This window comes from Piliocolobus tephrosceles, chromosome 1 (assembly GCF_002776525.5).
Source record: "Piliocolobus tephrosceles isolate RC106 chromosome 1, ASM277652v3, whole genome shotgun sequence".
NCBI classification, from domain to species: Eukaryota; Metazoa; Chordata; class Mammalia; order Primates; family Cercopithecidae; genus Piliocolobus; species Piliocolobus tephrosceles.
This window is the reverse complement of record NC_045434.1, coordinates 127,170,901-127,188,895: the sequence shown is the minus strand read 5'-3', so window position 1 is coordinate 127,188,895 and position 17,995 is coordinate 127,170,901. Positions and strand designations below refer to the sequence as shown.

General features: G+C 38.5%; 1 protein-coding gene across 1 annotated transcript in view; it reads left to right on the top strand.

Moving 5' to 3' along the window:
* ABCD3 (ATP binding cassette subfamily D member 3) overlaps positions 1 to 17,995 on the top strand; it is a 98,203-nt gene that overhangs the window by 26,514 nt on the left and 53,694 nt on the right. The window contains exon 2 of the mRNA XM_023231042.3: positions 15,825 to 15,861. Within this exon, the coding sequence (XP_023086810.1) occupies positions 15,825 to 15,861 (37 nt within the window). The remainder of the gene's footprint in view (positions 1 to 15,824; positions 15,862 to 17,995) is intronic.

Below are 17,995 nucleotides of genomic sequence, written 5' to 3'. Positions count from 1 at the left end.
ATTTCTTTTTTCCATTATTTCATTTTTTATTGGGAACAGGCCCCCAAATCTGGCCATAAACTGGTCCCAAAACTGGCCATAAACAAAATCTCTGCAGCACTATGACATATTCGTGATGGCCATGACGCCCACGTTGAAGGTTGTGGGTTTACTGGAATGAGGGCAAGGAACACCTGGCCCACCCAGGGCAGAAAACTGCTTAAGGCATTCTTAAACCCCAAACAATAGCATGAGCCATCTGTGCCTTAAGGACATGTTCCTGCTGCAGGTAACTTGCCAGACCCATCCCTTTTTTTGGCCCATCCCTTTATTTCCTGTAAGAAATGCTTTTAGTTAATCTGTGATATATAGAAACAATGCTTATCACTGGCTTGCTGTCAATAAATGTGTGGGTAAATCTCTGTTTGGGGCTCAGCTCTGAAGGCTGTGAGACCCCTGATTTCCCACTCCACACCCTATATTTCTGTGTGTGTGTCTTTAATTCCTCTAGTGCTGCTGGGTTTGGGTCTCCACAACCGAGCTGGTCTCGGCAAGTGGCGCCCATACTTGGGGCTCGAACCCAGGTTGAAGGGTCACTGAGCAACAGTTGGAGAACGTGGAACTAAGCTGGAGGACATCCGAGTACTCTTAAGCAATCCCGTGGTAAGAATGGGAGCTCGGAAGCATCAGGGTAACATTGGGACAAGTGTGGGCTCTGGTTTGTTCCACCTTGGAACCTTTTCACACTGATGAGGAGGAGGAAGGAGAGTATAACGAAGTAACAGAGCAGGTCTGTTTGCCAGCTAAAGCTAAAGTGGCAAAGGAGGAAGAGGTTCATTCCTACCCTTCTGCACCCCCTCCTTATTTTGAAGAAAAAGAGTGGCCTTACCCTCCAGATCTTTCTTTTCCAGAGGACACTGGGTGAAAAGTAGTTGCCCCAGTGACTGTTCGAGCAGCGCCTCGAGCGACTGCTCTCGGTTCCATTCAGGCAGGAATTCAGCAAGCTAGAAGAGAGGGTGATTTAGAGGTTTGGCAGTTGCCCGTTAGAATACACACCCCAGATCAACAGGGAAATATTCTAGTTACATTTGAGCTTTTTCCTTTTAAATTACTCAAAGAATTTAAACAAGCTAGTAATCAATATGGACCAGGTTCTCCTTTTGTAATGGGACTGTTAAAGAATGTTGCTGTTTCCAGTTGGATGATTCCTACTGACTGGGACGCTCTTACTCAAGCTTGTCTAACTCCTGCTCATCTCTTACAATTTAAAACTTGGTAGGCAAATTAAGCTTCCATTCAGGCTGCTCACAACACCCAGGCCCAACCTCAAATTAATATAACTGCAGACCAACTTTTGGGGGTCGGCGGCTGGTCTGGTTTAGATGCACAAGTGGTTATGCGGGATGAAGCCATAGAGCAGCTTAGAGGAGTGTGCATTAGAGCTTGGGAAAAAAAATCACTTCAGGTGGAGAACAATACCCTTTAGTGCTATAAAACAGAGACCAAAAGAACCGTACATGGATTTAATAGCTTGGTTACAGGAGTCTCTTAAAAAGGTGATTGCAGATTCAGCTGCTCAGAATATAGTGTTGTGATTATTAGCTTTCGGCAGTGCTAATTCCGAGTGCCAGTCTGCTCTGCAACCTATTAGAGGGAAAGCACATTTAGTTGATTATATCAAGGCCTGTGATGGTATTGGAGGTAATCTGCATAAGGCTACTCTGCTAGCCCAGGAAATGGCAGGACTGAGAGTGGGTCAAAGGAAATACTCTGTTTCCTGGAGCTTGTTTTAACTGTGGGAAGCATGGTCATACTAAAAAAGAATGTAGAAAAAGAGTCAGGCCACCAGATAGGGGAGAAAAGAAAATTGCTGAGCCTGAAATATGTACACAATGTAAAAAAGGAAAACATTGGGCTAATCAGTGTCACTCTAAGTTTGATAAAGATGGGAACCCGATTTTGGGAAACGCCATGAGGGCCCGTCATGGGCCCCATTCCAAATGGGGGCATTTCTGGCTCAAGCCATTCCCTCACCCTTGTACAATGTCTGTCCCCTGCCACAGCTGGTAGTGCCACAGTAGGTTTATGCTGCACAAAAGCTGTGAGCCTTCTGCCTGGGGAACCCCCGCAAAAGGTCCCAACCGGAGTCTGTGGACCCTTGCCAGCATGGATGGATAGGATTACTTCTAGGAAAGTCTAGTTTAAATTTAAAAGGAGTGCAAATACATACAGGAGTCATTGATTCAGATTACAATGGGGAAATTCAAATTGTTATATCTACTTCTGTTCCCTGGAAAGCAGAGCCAGGAGAGCATGTAGCGCAGCTCCTGATTGTGCCATATGTGGAAATGGGGACAAGTGAAATTAAACGAACAGGAGGATTTGGAAGCACAAATAAACAAGGCAAAGCAGCTTATTGAGTGAAACAATTACTGATAAATGTCCTACCTGTGAAATAACTATTCAGGGAAAGAAATTTAAAGGTTTGGTAGCTACAGGAGCACACATTTCAATCATTTCTCTGCAGCACTGGCCGTCTGTGTGCCCAATTCAACCCGCTCAATTTAACATAGTTGGAGTTGGTAAAGCCCTTGGAGTATATCAAAGTAGTTATATTTTGCATTGTGAAGGGCCCGATGGACAACCTGAGACTATTCGACTATTGAACCAATTATAACTTCTGTACCTGTAAATCTATGGGGAAGAGATTTATTACAACAATGGGGAGCACAAGTTCTAATTCCAGAGCAGTTATACAGCACTCAAAGTCAACGTATGATGGATGAAATCAGGTATGTCCCTGGTATGGGACTAGGAAAAATTTGCAAGATTTGAAGGAACCTCTTTAAGCGGAAAGACAAAGTTCCCATGAAGGTTTAGGTTATCATTTTTGATGGCAGCCATTGTTAAGTTTTCAGAATGTATACCTTTAAGATGGTTAACAGATAAGCCAATTTGGATAGAACAATGGCCACTAAGTCAAAAGAAACTGGAAGCTTTAGAGGACTTTGTTAATGAACAGTTAGTAAAAGGACACATAACTCCAACATTTTCCCCTTGGAATTCTCCAGTTTTCATAATTAAGGAAAAAAATCAGGTAAATGGAGAATGTTAACTGATTTAAGAGCCATTAATTCAGTTATACAACCTATGGGAGCATTGCAGCCAGGATTGCCTTCTCCTGCTATGATTCCAAAAAATTGGCCTTTAATAGTCATAGATTTAAAAGACTGTTTCTTTACTCTCCCCGTAGCTGAGCAGGACTGTGAATGGTTTGCATTTACAATTCCGGCAATAAACAACCTGCAGCCTGCTAAGTGTTTTCATTGGAAAGTGTTGCCACAAGACATGTTAAACAGTCCAACAATTTGCCAGACTTATGTAGGGCAAGCAATTGAACCTACTGGTAAAAAATTTTCACAGTTGTGACATTATTCATTATATGGACAATATACTTTGTGCTGCCCCTACTCGAGAAGTATTACTCCAATGTTATGATCACTTGCAAAATTCAGTTTCTGGCACTGGTTTCATTATGCTTCTGGCAAAATTCAGACTACTATTCCTTGGGGACCTTAGCAAATGACATTACCATTGTGCCACAGAAAGTAGCCATATGTAGGGATCAATTGAAAACATTAAATGACTTGCAAAAATTACTAGGGGACATTAATTGGATACGTCCTACTCTAGGCATTCCTACGTATGCCATGAGTAATCTATTTTCTATCCTTTGAGGAGATCCTAGTCTCACTAGCCCTCGGCAATTAACAAAAGAAGCTGAGGCAGAGCTGCAGCTAATCGAAAAGCAAGTCCATAAAACTCAAATAAATAGAATAGATCCAGAGAAGACTCTAGATTTGCTAATTTTTCCAACTCAGCATTCACCTACTGGTGTTACTGTCCAAGAGCAGGACTTAGTAGAGTGGCTTTTTCTTCCACATGCTAATTCACAGACTCTAACTCCTTATTTGGATCAAATCACTACTATGATAGGAAATGGGAGAACTTGGATTGTTAAATTACATGGATGTGATCCTGGGAAAATTATCATCCCTCTCACGAAGGCACAGATACAGCAAGCTTTTATAAATAGTCTTACTTGGCAAACCCATTTAGCTGACTTTGTGTGTATTCTTGATGATCATTTTCCTAAAACAAAACTGTTTCAATTTTTGAAATGAACTAATTGGATCCTCCCTAGAATAACTAAATTTAAACCAATTGAAGGTGCTAAGAATGTTTTTACAGATGGGTCTAGTAATGGTAAAGCTTCTTATTCTGGATCAAAAGGTAAAGTTTTCCAGATGCCTTATACTTCAGCTCAAAAAGCAGAGCTTATAGCTGTAATTGAGATATTGACTGCTTTTAATATGCCTATTAATGGGATTTTTGATTCTGCATATGTGGTTCATTCCACACAATTAATTGAAAATGCTCAGTTATGATTTTTTCTGCCCATGTTAAACGTCACCTTTTGCAGTGTTTTGCGGTGATGGGCATTCCAGCTTCTATTAAAACAGATAATGCACCAGGCTATACTAGCCAAGCTCTAGCTACATTTTTCTCTATATGGAATATTAAACACATCACTGGTATCCCGTATAATTCTCAAGGACAAGCCATAGTGAAAAGAATGAATCTCTCCCAGAAACAGCAGTTGCAAGAGCAGAGGGGGCGGTAAACAGGGACTGTGGGACAATCCATATAAAATTGAATCTAGCATTATTAACTTTAATTTTTTTTAGTCTGCCTAAAGGCTAGGTGCTATGAGCAGCCAAACAGCATCTATAGAAATCAGCTGCAAAGACAGAAGCAGAACAACTGGTTTGGTGGAGAGATCTAATAACAAAAAGTTGGGAAATAGGTAAAATAATAACTTGGGGTAGAGGTTATGCTTGTGTTTCTCCAGGACCGAATGAACAGCCGATTCAGATACCATCAAGCCACTTGAATCCTTATCATGAGCCAGATGCTGAGGAAGAGATTCTGGGAGGATCCTAAGGACCCCCCAGTTGCAGCCATGTTGAGACTGATGCTGATGAGGACCCCAACTGTCATGAGCAGCACCCGTCAAACACAGCCATCTACTTGGGGACAGATCAAGAAGCTGTCACAGATGGCAGAAGAAAACCTAAGGAAAGCAGGACAACCAGTCACAATGAGTTATTTAATGGTAGCCATGATAGTGGTGATCACCATTGCTGTGAGTATTCCTTCAACAAGGGCTGACACAGAGAACAATTATACTTATTAGGCATATTTATCAGTCTTGGCTGGCAGTAATGCCAGGATGTAATCGCTTTGTGACACAGTTACACATGCTTTCTGATCTCAGTATTTACCATAATGAATCTGCTCCTATAATTGAGGCATACCACCCTCAAAAACCTATTTGTAAACAAAATTGAACCTGGCCAGAAAAAATGAACTTACAGGCAGAGGTGCTGCACAGTGATTCCTATGGAATCATTATTGATTGGTCCCTTAAGGGGATGTTTAGCTTGAATTGCACCTCTCAGTCTGTGTGCCACAGCCACACTATGTTCAACTGGTCTGAACAAAACAGTCAGATGGTAGAAATGGTAAGAAGTATGGCAAGAGTTCCTGTTATCTGGAAACATGGCAGTATAGTGGCACCTCAACCTCAAATGATATGGCCCACTGTAGGAGCTAAACATAAGGATTTGTGGAAACTATTAATGGCTCTGAATAAGATGAAAATTTGGAAAGGAATAAAAAAGCATCTAGAAGGACACTCTACAAACTTGTCTATGGATATTGCAAAATTAAAAGAACAAATATTTAAAGCATCCCAGGCACACCTGACCTTAATGCTAGGAACTGGAGTGTTTAAAGGAGCTGCAGGCAGATTAGCAGCTAGTAACCCATTAAAATGGATAAAAACACTTGGAAGCTCTGTGATTTCAACCATGATTGTGCTTTTAATCTGTGTTGTCTTTGTATAGTCTGCAGATGCTGATCCCGACTCCTGCAAGAAGTAGCTCACCATGACAAAGCTGCCTTTGCTTTTATCACTTTGCAAAACAAATAAGGGGGACATGTTGGGAACAGCCCCCCCCCCCCCCCCCCAGTATCTGGCCATAAACTGGCCCCAAAACTGGCCATAAACAAAATCTCTGCAGCACTGTAACATGTTCATGATGGCCATGATGCCCATGCTGAAGGTTGTGGGTTTACCAGAATGAGGGCAAGGAACACCTGGCCCACCCAGGGCGGAAAACCGCTTAAGGCATTCTTAAACCACAAACAATAGCGTGAGCGATCTCTGCCTTAAGGACATGCTCCTGCTGCAGATAACTAGCCAGAGCCCATCTCTTTGTTTTGGCCCATCCCTTTATTTCCTGTAAGAAATGCTTTTAGTTAATTTATAATCTGTGGAAACAATGCTTATCACTGGCTTGCTGTCAATAAATATGTGGGTAAATCTCTGTTTGGGGCTGTCAGCTCTGAAGACTGTGAGACCCCTGATTTCCCATTCCACACCCTATATTTCTGTGTGTGTGCCTTTAATTCCTCTAGTGCCACTGGGTTAGGGTCTCTACGACTGAGCTAATCTCGGCAATTTTTACCCCTTCTAGTAGTTTTCTATTAGTTGTTCTCTCTCTTTTTTCTTTTACAAGTTACCCTAGAATTTTTAACATGGGTTTCACTTTTTTTCAAGTCTAAACATTAATCAGTAATACTTTATCATCCTCCCAGATAGTAAAAATACTTTAGAACACTGCCTTCATTGACTTTTCTCCTAATTTATGTGCATTTGTTATAGTGTAACTTTTTCTTAGCCTGTGAAATCTCTTAAACCTATTGATTATATATTTAATTTCAATTGTATATTTTATTTTTTGAAATTTCATTTGGTTTTCTCAGATCAGTGTTACTTTTTGGTAGGTATCTTCTTGGTAGGTATCTACTTCTTGGTACCTACTTCTTGGTAGTTATGTTAAAATTTTTTCTGTGTGTATTTACAAAAATACAGTCTACATTGTTTTATAGGATGAGTCTGGAAATGCCAACTGAAATTTTGGGTTTGTTTTTGTTTTCTACAATTTCTGCTAGTCCTTGGTTATGGAGTCTAATTTCCTTAGTGCTTGGATTATTTTTTATTATGGTCTGGACATTTTATTTAAAATTACTTCTCAGAATAATTTTGAGGCTTATAATAAACATACTTTCCAAAAAGAGCAAAGTCTGCTTCTTTACCTAGGAGCATTGTCAGTCAGGGAACGATTTAAACCAAGTTTCTTGAGAACACAGTCTAAATTTTTTAGTATAGCATCTTAATAAACAAAAACAACACTCAACGTTTCAGATTTTATATTGGTTTCCCAAAGGATTTATAACACTGTATTTCCAAATCATTGTCATGTTAATGTCTTCCAAAACAACATCTCTGCTCATGAACTTCAAATCTAAGCATTTTTAAAAATTGTCTTCTGAATATTTCCATATACTTAGCTTACTGGAATGTGAAATCAACATGTTTACAATGAATCCAATTACTGTTTCTCTGAATGCTTATTTTACTGTTATTCTTTATTGTAGTCAGTGAAATCACTGTCCTCCAGTCATCCAGGGTGGAAACTGCCTTTGATACTTCGAGAAAAATACTTTGCCTTTTGAGGTACCAGTTTGGAGTTGATGGCTGCTAATACTTCCTCTGACTTTAAGTTTGTGGTCTTCTCTCCCTCTCATTTCCATATGCAGTTAGTTCCCAACTCTTATTTATTCCCTTTCTTGTCATTTCTAGTAATTTTCATGCTTCTTTCTTCCACTCTCATACCCACTGCCTTTGTTCAGGCATTCATCATCTCTGATCTTGGGATAATCCTTGGGTGCCTAATACATTCTAATCACTGAGGGCAAAAGTTAACAGGTAAATATTATTGTCCCCACTCTTACAGATGAGGATACATCTTTCTTCAGTCACACAGCCAGTAAATGGTGTAATATTAATCACTAACATTTTTTGAATCTTTACTTTATGCCACGCTGTATTGTAAGGACTTTACATGTTTTTGCTAATGCTGTTGTTACCTCCATTTTTCAAATGAGAGAACTAAGGTACAGAGAGATTACATAATTTGCCAAAAGTCACACAGCTAGCACACAGTCAAATTGGGATTCTAGTCCAGGAACTCTCTCTAGGAGGCATACTTTGAACTATTACCAGGATTTGAAGAGATTTCATCTCTTTCTGAAACGTGTACGTTCTTTGTATATCATACTAGAAAAGACTGTTTTCCTTTCTTCTAATATACCCTGCTCTCTTAAGAAATCAGTTCTTTTGCTTATGGTGTTCCCTTATTGTAGAATATAATATCATTCTTTTAATCATCTCACCCTATATCCTATTTTTTAAGTCTAAGTTTAGATTCCACATCATTTCTGGAGTAAAGTTTTCACTTTTTCTCCCCCTTGGGTTAACATTAGTTGCTCTTGCCTTTCATAGAACCTTGTTTAGACCATAATACTTAACTTTGTCTGATATGATAGTTGCTTATCTGTATTTTTCTCTAGCTGGATTATGAAATCCTTGAGGGCAAGTACTTTACCTGTTAATCTCTAAGTCACTTATGATATACCTGGAGAGCTTGTGGTTTGTAGTAGGGTATCGATAAGTTTGTAGAGTTTCCACTTTCATATTTTCATTTTGCAATTCTGTTTCCTTAATTATTCTAAATTAGTGTTTCTTAAAGTAAAAGGCAATTTTCTTTATATTCGGCTAAATCTTAAGTTAGACTCTAAGACCCTGTATAATTCATTCCTGCCTACTTCTGCTCATTTCTAACCTTTCTTATCTTCACTCTATATTCTGCATATTTGTTGGCTTCCTATCTTCTGTTTCGCTTCTTTTCACCATGATAGTGCTTCTTAGTCTGTAATTCTAGTAGATCAAAAACATCAACGTTTAACATAATCAGCCTATGACATGGCTTTAACTACTTTTGAGCATTTTCAGTACTGAATCAATATGTGGTGTCTTTTTAAACACTTAAGCTGTCAGTGAAAGTAATATGTGTCCAAGTACGGGTCTTTTAGTGTGAAGTTGTGATTATATTCAAAATTAGATAAGTTATTTAGAAATATTTTATGTACTAGAAATAATAGAGATATGGCAATTACCTTTTTTGTTGTTGTTTTTTAAAAGAAGTGGATTCAAATGTAGCTGAACATGTGAGCATTTATTTTGAAATGGTACCTTAAAACAATTTTCTTACCCAGCGGGTGTTGTGAGGATGTGTATCCTTCTACTCCTAAGATTGCTTGTCATAGGCAGCTGCGCTGTGGTTAACTTGGTCTGGTTGGTTTACTGTCTTGGCCCTGGCAGGTTTCCCAGTTTCATACCTGGTCACTTAGATCTTTTTGCTTTGTTGATAAAATCCAGAAGTCTTGGCCTGACTCAACTAAAAATCTTCCTTTAAAAAATATTTGTGAAAGGAAATTTACTGACATACTAAGTGAAACAAAGTTTAGAAGGCAAAACAAGATAGAAGTACCTACTGTGTATCAGACATAGTCTTAGGCCTGAGTAGAGATGAATAAGACATGGCCCCTGCTCTCAAGAAGCTGATGAGGGGAGAGGTATGATGTACAGATTGCCTAGGGAACACAGAGGATGTACCTAATACACACTGTGTGAGAGTAGAGAATGGACAGGAAGGTTTCTTAGACAAGGTCACCATGTAATTTATTATCCTAACTGATACAGTTTTGAGACTGAAAGAGTGTAATTAATTATTATATCAGGACAACAGGTGTAAACAAGGACCATTCGGGGCAAACTTAATACACATGGCCACTCCATTCCAAGAAAATAGGTGCTGAATTTTAAAGAGAAGTAGTAATCAAATAGGTTGATTGATGAGTCCTTTAAAGCAGAAGAAATAGTATGTGAGGAAATAGTGGGGTGAGAGTGAGCACAGTATTAGGTTGAAGCATGTGCAGTTGCCATTTTATAAGTGAGAAATGGTCAAATAATTGCAGGTTCTCGTAGTTTAAGTTGATAGATGAAGGTAACTTGAGCACAGAGTGTTTGTGCCTAGTGGCAGGAGATGAACCTGAAAAGAAGGCAGGAGCCAGATTGTGAAGTTCTTTGAGTACCATTTTATGGAATTTGGATTTTATTCTGAAAGTCATTATGTGCATGTTTATTTTTAAATTTTAATTATAAGGTATTTATTTAGTTTTTGAATAGGCAATACATTCTCATGGTCTGAAATTTAAAAAAAAATCTGTTGGTTTAAGTGGGAATAGTTTGTGGTTTTCTTCATTTAATTTTTGTTAGATTTTGGTGTCAATGGTTTTTTTTGTTTGTTTGTTTGTTTTTGGAGACAGAGCCTTGCTGTGTTGCCCTAGCTGGAGTGCAGTGGCAGAATCTCAGCTCACCGCAATCTCCACTTCCCAGGTTCAAGTGATTCTCATGCCTCAGCCTCCCAAGTAGCTGGGACTACAGGCATGCGCCAGCACGCCCAGCTAAGTTTTGTATTTTTAATAGAGACAGGGTTTCACCATGTTGGCCAGGCTGTTCTTGAACTCCTGGTCTCAAGTGATCCACCTGCCTCGGCCTTCTAAAGCGCTGGGATCCACCCGCCTGGACTTCCAAAGTGCTCGACCTTCCAAAGTGCAGGTGTGAGCCTGCCCGAGTTTGGTTGTCAGTGTTTTACTTGCAGCAAAAATAATGTAGAAACTTCTTTTATCTGTGTCCTAAAACAATTAAAGCCCTGGAATTATCTGTCCACTGGGGGTTTGTTAGCAATCCCCAGTAAATTGTTTGGGTTTGGTTCTTTTTTGGGGGAATGGAAGGGTAGGAGGTAGGCAGCTCTCAGACAACTTTATAATTTCAGTTTTTCAGTCTGTTTAGTTTTCTCTTCTTTCTGCTAGGTTTGGAAAATTATATTTTTCTAGAAAATTACCCATTTCATTCAGGCTTTCAAAATTCTTTACATAGGGTAGAGATAAGAGGTCTTTTACCTTTTTTTTTTTTTTTTCAAATTTTATCTATGTTCATGCTCATTTTTTTTATTTTTTTGTGTTTTTGTACTCCTTTTAAAATTAGATTGTCTCATGATTTATTTTCTAAAGAATTAACTCTTGAATTTTAATGTATTAGTATTTTGTTTTCTAACTCATTAGATTCTGCTTGGGTGGTTTTAAATTTCTTCTGCTTTTTTTTGTTCTTTGTAAACTTTTGGTTGGATGCTTATGTTATTAACTTTTTTTTCATTTTTTATTGAAATAAAAAAGGTTCTGAGCATTGCTTTAGGTGAATGCCACGGGATATATATTTTATATAGATGTATGTGGTCTATACATATATATATGGCTGTGCATATGTATATGTACTTGTGTATATGTATTCAGTATGTATATACATATGCACATATTTGATGTGGTTATGGAAATAAATTGAAAGAGGACAGAAACGAATGATAAGGAGCTCAAAAAACAAGTGAGAATATTGTAATAGTTCACATGAGAAATTTTTATGGCCCGAATTGAAATCATAGCAGTAGAAATGGAAAGAAGAGCATAGAGAGAGATTGGAAATGAAGTGTATGAGAAAGGGAAAATAAATATCTGAGAATAACTCACAGCTTTGGGTTTGGGTAGCTGGTAGATATAGGTGTGTTCACTGATTTAGGGCTTATGTTCAGTAGGGAATAATGGAAGAATAGATTTGGGGTGGAAAGGTGAGTTCAGATATAGACATGTTTGCATTAAATCCAGGTACAGATACCTTATTAAAAATCAGATATTCAAGTCAGGAGCTGAAGAAAGAGGAGGAAGCTAGAGATTTTGAGGGAGGGGGTCAGAGAAAGGGTAGATAGTTGATTTTGTGGTTCTGAGGTGTTATAGGATAGTATCTCTATGACCTAGAGATAATAGGTCTAAAGATGTGTTACTCAGGGTCTAAATTCTTATAGAACTTTCTTCTTTTTTTTTTAAGATGAAGTCTTGGTCTGTCACCCTAGCTGGAGTGCAGTGGCGTGATCTTGGCCCACTGCAGCCTCTGCCTCCAGGGTTCAAGCCATTCTTCTTCCTCAGCCTCCCGAGTAACTGGGACTGCAGATGTACACCACCATGCCTGGCTAATTTTTGTATTTTTAGTAGAGACAGGGTTTTGCCGTGTTGGCCAGGCTGGTCCCGAACTCCTGACCTCAAGTGATCCGCTAGCCTCGGCCACCCAAAAGTGCTGGGATTACAGGTGTGAGCCACCACACCCGGCCTAGAACTTTCTTTATAGAACCAATTTTGTTTTCGTTTTGATGATAAATTAAAAATAAATTAATATAGGCATATTCTGGGTTGTCTGAATGACTATCATGCTACACAGATTTTGGTGCCAGTATTGTGTTTAAATGCTTGCTAAGTGATCATCTAGAGCCCGTATGTCTGATAAACCTGTTGTATTGGAGCGTATATCAGGCTAAGTGTATTAATGTAAAATTAAGAAAATCAACTTCAACTTCTGTACTCATGCTGAATTATTTTGCCATTAAAAATTTCTTTTATAGTGATAATTACAGGTGAAAGGTATTTTCATAGAACTTCCAGAGAAACAAATCTCATAAAGAAGCTTTTAAGAAACTTACAAAGGAATTTTTTTTTTTTTCTTGATACCGAGTTTTGCTCTTGTTGCCCAGGCTGGAGTGCAATGGCACGATCTTGGCTCACCACAACCTCCGCCTCCTGGGTTCAAGCGATTCTTCTGCCTCAGCCTCCCGAGTAGCTGGGATTACAGGCATGCACCACCACACCCGGCTAATTTTGTATTTTTAGTAGAGACAGGGTTTCACCCTGTTGGTCAGGCTAGTTTCAAACTCCCGACCTCAAGTGATCCTCCCAACTCAGCCTCCCAAAGTGCTGGGATTACAGGTGTGAGCCACTACACCTGGCCAAGAAATTTTAATTGTCACAGACTGATTAAAGAAAATAGGACTTATATGTAGATTATGTGTTCAGGCCAATTGAAGCTTTATAAGATGTCATGGTTCCCTCTGAACAAAGTGTTTCATGGAAACTTGGAGAGACAAAAGTGATGAAATGATGGGAGAGCTGACTGACCATGTGACTCACTGGTAGGTGTGTGTGTACATGTATATATGTATTTTTGTGAGCATCGCACTGCATGAATCTCCACTTATCTCTAAATATCAACTTATAACATTTATTAGTGGTAAGCAGTGTGGCATTTTTATTGAATATTTTTTGATTTTTATGTTGATATACATACATATACATTGTGAAATGATTACTATTATCAAGCTATATTCACCATCCTGTACATTAGATCTCCAGAACTTTCTCATCTTGCGTGAGTGAACTTTGTGCCTTTTGACCAACTTTTCCCCATTTCCCCCAACCCTTGAGCCCCTGGCAACCACCATTCTACCCTCTGCTTCTATGAGTTTGACTTTTTTAGATTCCACACGTAAGTGAGATCATGCAGAATTTGTCTTTTTGGGCCTGGCTTATTTCATTTAGTATAATGTCCCCAAGGTTCATCCATGTTGTAGCAAATGACAGAATTTCCTCTTTTTTTTAGAGACAGAGTCTTGCTCTGTCACCCAGGCTGGAATGCAATGGCGTAATCTCGGCTCACTGCAACCTTCGCCTTCTGGTTCAAGCCAGTTCTCCTGCCTCAGCCTCCCAAGTAGCTGGGACTACAGGTGCATGCCTCCACACCCAGCTATTTTTTTGCATTTTAGTAGAGACAAGGTTTCACCGTGTTGCCCAGGCTGATCTTGAACTCCTGAGCTCGGGCAGTCTTCCTGCCTCGGGCTCCCAAAGTGCTAGGATTACAGGCCTGAGCTGCTGCACTCAGCTCCTTTTTTTTAAGGCTGAATTTATTCCATTGTATTTATATACCACAAATTCTTTATCCATTCCTTTCTTGATGGACACTTAGGTTGATTCCATGTCTTTTACTGTTATGAATGATGCTGCAGGGAACATGAGAGTGCAGATACTTCTTTGAGATACTGATTTCATTTCCTTAGGATCTATACCCAGAAGTGGGATTGCTGGATCATATTAAACATATGGCAGTTATGTTTAATTTTTTTTGAGAAACCTCCATACTGTTTTCCGTAATGGTTGTACTAATTTATATTCTTCTCAACCAACAATGTACAAGTGTTCTCTTTTCTCCACGTCCTTGCCAACAGTTATCTTTTATCTTTTTGATAGTAGTCATCCTAAGAAGTATGAGTGTTAGCTCATTGTGGTTTTGATTCGCATTTTTCTGATGATTAGTGATGTTGAGCATTTTTTCACATACTAGCCGGCCATTTATATGTCTTTTGAGAAATGTCTATTCAGGTCCTTTCCTCGTTTTTTAAAATTGCATTGTTGTCTTGCTATTGAGTTCTTTGAGTTCCTTATATGTTTTGGATATTAAGGTGTATGGTTGCAAATATTTTCTCCCGTAGTGTATCTCTTCACTGCATTGTTTCTTTTGTCGTGCTAAAATGCATTTTGTATAACAGTTTTACAATTCATAAAAGATTTTAAACAGGTAAGTAACCCTATAATACAACTGAAGTTAGAAATAATAATAACTTATGTGCTTTTTAAAATAAAACATCTACTGTACTTAAGTTTGGCTTTCTAGTCTTGTTTGGTGACCTGGTATCTTATTACTGAAGATGTGCATTCTGCAGATCATCAGAGTTCAAATAGGATGTTGAACATAGAGGGTTGAATAATGTATGACCCCTGTAGTAAACTCAGATTCCCCTTTAAAGAAGAGTTTACTGCCCAGCTGTGAGAAATGTGAGATCCTGACAGCCCCCTCTTTCCCCACCCTTGTCCCCCACCTTAGAGTCTGGCTCAGCTCTAGAGACATTCCCCTCTCCTCATGTCACAGACTTACTGGGGCAGCATGCATTTGCAGACTGAGCAAGGCAGAGGTAAAAAAGGCCTGACCATTTCAGCTGGTCACAGAGCACTCTGATGGACAGTGCTTGCTTTAGAACTTCCTATATGGTTGGCTGAAGTTATGTTGGGCCTGCATCAGTTTGAGTTCTGTCCAAACCTGGTTTCTCTGTCTTCCATTCACAGGTGTTTATCCCTAATGAACATTTGTACCCCAGACACCATATTACCTCAGCTTCAGAGAAACCAGCCTGCAGTAGCTCCTGATAGCATGGAGCTAGTTTAGTGGAAGGGAATATACATCAAACATGAAATTTAAAATGTTATCAATGTTATGTAGAAGCATAGGGTGCCATGGTAGTGCATTATGGAAAGGACCAATGCCCAGCTAATTATATTGTTTTGGGAGGTAGCCTAGACTAGTAGTCAGAATATGAACCTTGGGCATACTGCTTACTCTCTCCAGGCCACTTTCCTCGTTTGTAATATGGGAATGACACATATTCTGTCATCCTTTAGAAGACTAGCCTGGGATTGCTCATGTGGTTGTGGAAAGATTCCCAGCAGTAAGAGGGAGCAATGCACATTTTCCAAGCCTCTGTTTCTGTCAGTTTGTTGATGTCCCATTGGCCAAAGCGGTTTACATGGCCAAACTGTGATTCAGGGATGAAGAAGTAGACTTGCATTTATGTTTGTATTTACACACACACGCCTAAAAATTACCAAACAGAATGTTATATAATAGTGATAGTTAACATGTATTAAGCACTTTTTGTAAATAATGCTTAGTAAGAGTCAGCCGGACTATTATATGTTCTATCTCACTATGATATGAAAAAGAAGAAACGCTTTTAAATAATTTGGTGTATTTGACATCTTAAAATCATTTTAATGGTAACACTTTTCACATAAAGTAAAGCTCTCTCTCTTTTTTTCCTCTGCAGTAAGAAAAGTGGAAAACCACCATTACAGAACAATGAGGTAACATTTTAAATCATCTTCTTTTTGGGATTTCATGTATTTATTTCATTTATTTTGTTATATGGTCCTGATTTAGGATAAAATTTTATAATTAGTAGGGAAAATACCTCCAGTCTTCTACACATTACAGGAATGCTGTCTGAAACAGGACTCCTGACAGGAAAGTGTTACCTTAGGAGGCAGCCATAACTGCATTAGTTCTAGCCCATGATGATACTAATTTCCCCACTTCCAGCTTCTTAGCAGTGACTCTGTTATATCTTTTGTATCGAGATATATCTTGTCCCCCCACTCTTTCCCTCTTCCCTCCCCTCCCCTTCCCTCTTTTTTCTTTTTCTTCTCTCTTCTTTAAAATTTTCTTTTTACCAACCAGGTCTCATTCTGTCATCCAGGCTGGAGTGCAGTGGCATGATTATAGTTCACTGTAACCTTGACCTCCTGAGCTCTAAGGATCCTCCTACCTCAGCCTCTGAAGTAGCTGGGACTATAGGTGTGAGGCACCTTGTCTGGCTCTGTTTTCTCTAGTAGACCCACATATATTTGAAGATAGTTGTATCTTATGAGGTTTTCTTTCCCTGTGCTTAGCAATCTTGATTCCTTCTAATATGTCTAATGTGACATGGGTTCTGATCCTTTTTCAGTTCTGTATACATTCCTTTGGACCTATAAGAGTTTCCTTAGGCATTGTGCTTAGAATGGAATGTAGTTGTCCAGTTGTGGCCTGACTAGCATGGAATATATCAGCATGATTACATTTCTTGATATGAATATGATATTGCTAAATTTCATCCTAAAATTGCTTTTATTTCTTTAACTATTACTATTTTTTACATTCAGTGAATTTTTTATGGTAAATTATAAACTTCAGGTGTATTTCTGACAAACAGCTCTACATCTCTACATGTTATATTCATGATAGTTTTATTGAGTTATAATTATATACCATAAAATTTATCCATTTAAGTGTATAAATGAGTAGTTAGTATAGTCACAGAGTTGTGTGGCTATCACCATTACCTAATTTTAGGAAATTTTCATCTCTCCAAAAAAAAATCCTATACCCATTAGCAGTCATTCCTTATTACCCTCTTCCCCCAATCCCTGGCAACCACAGATCTGTTTCTGTCTCTGTTGACTTACCTGTTCTGGACATTTGAAATAAATGAAATCATATAATATGTGGCTTTTTATACCTAGCTTCTTTCACTTAGCACAGTGTTTTCAAGGTTTATCATGTTGTTGCTGTATCGGTATTGCATTCCTTTTTGTTGCTGAGTAGTGTTCTTTGTATGCATATACCACATTATGTTTATCAGTTCATCAGTTGGTGGACATTTAGATTGTTTCTATTTTTTTGGCTATTATGAATAATAATGCTGCTATGAAAATTTGTGCACAAGTTTTTATGTAGAGATATGTTTTTATTTCTCTTGGGTGTATATCTAGGAGTAGAATTGCTGGGTCATATGTTAACTCAGTTGATTTGCTTTAGATAAACATTAATTTATTGCTGTAAATGTCAGCTGATTGGGTTTAACCTACTGTCTATACCATTAGTCTAATTTTTAGTGCAATTCTTACATCTGATGTGTTAAGTAGAAGAATTATCTACAAATTTAATTTGCCTTTCCTTTCTTTCACAGAATTGCTGATAGTATTGACTATGTAAGGACCAAGGAGATTGCTCTGTGATATCTCTTAATCTTTGTTTCTGGTTATTCAGCTGTGACTACATCCAGTTATAGCAAAATCTGGTTCTTATTTGTCTATTAAGGCTACAATAATTTTATAAGAAACCTCTAATTCCTTTATTAATTTATTAATTCACTTAGTAAGTCAATCTTTCAGTAAATATTTATTGAGCTCCTCATATATGCCTGGCATTGTTCTTGGCTCTGAGTATATGACAGTTATAAAAATAAGTTTCCATCCTCATGGAGCTTACATTCTACATATCAGCTAGTATGCTAGTATGGTATCCTTAACAAATAAGAAAATTGGAACAGTTTAGCATGATGTACTTTTAGTAAACTCATGCTGGCTTCTAGTGATTAGTATCTCTTAAGTCTTCCCCAACTCTCCATGTCAGTGTCTGTTCTCTGAATATCCTGGTGATTGACATCAAGATTGTCAT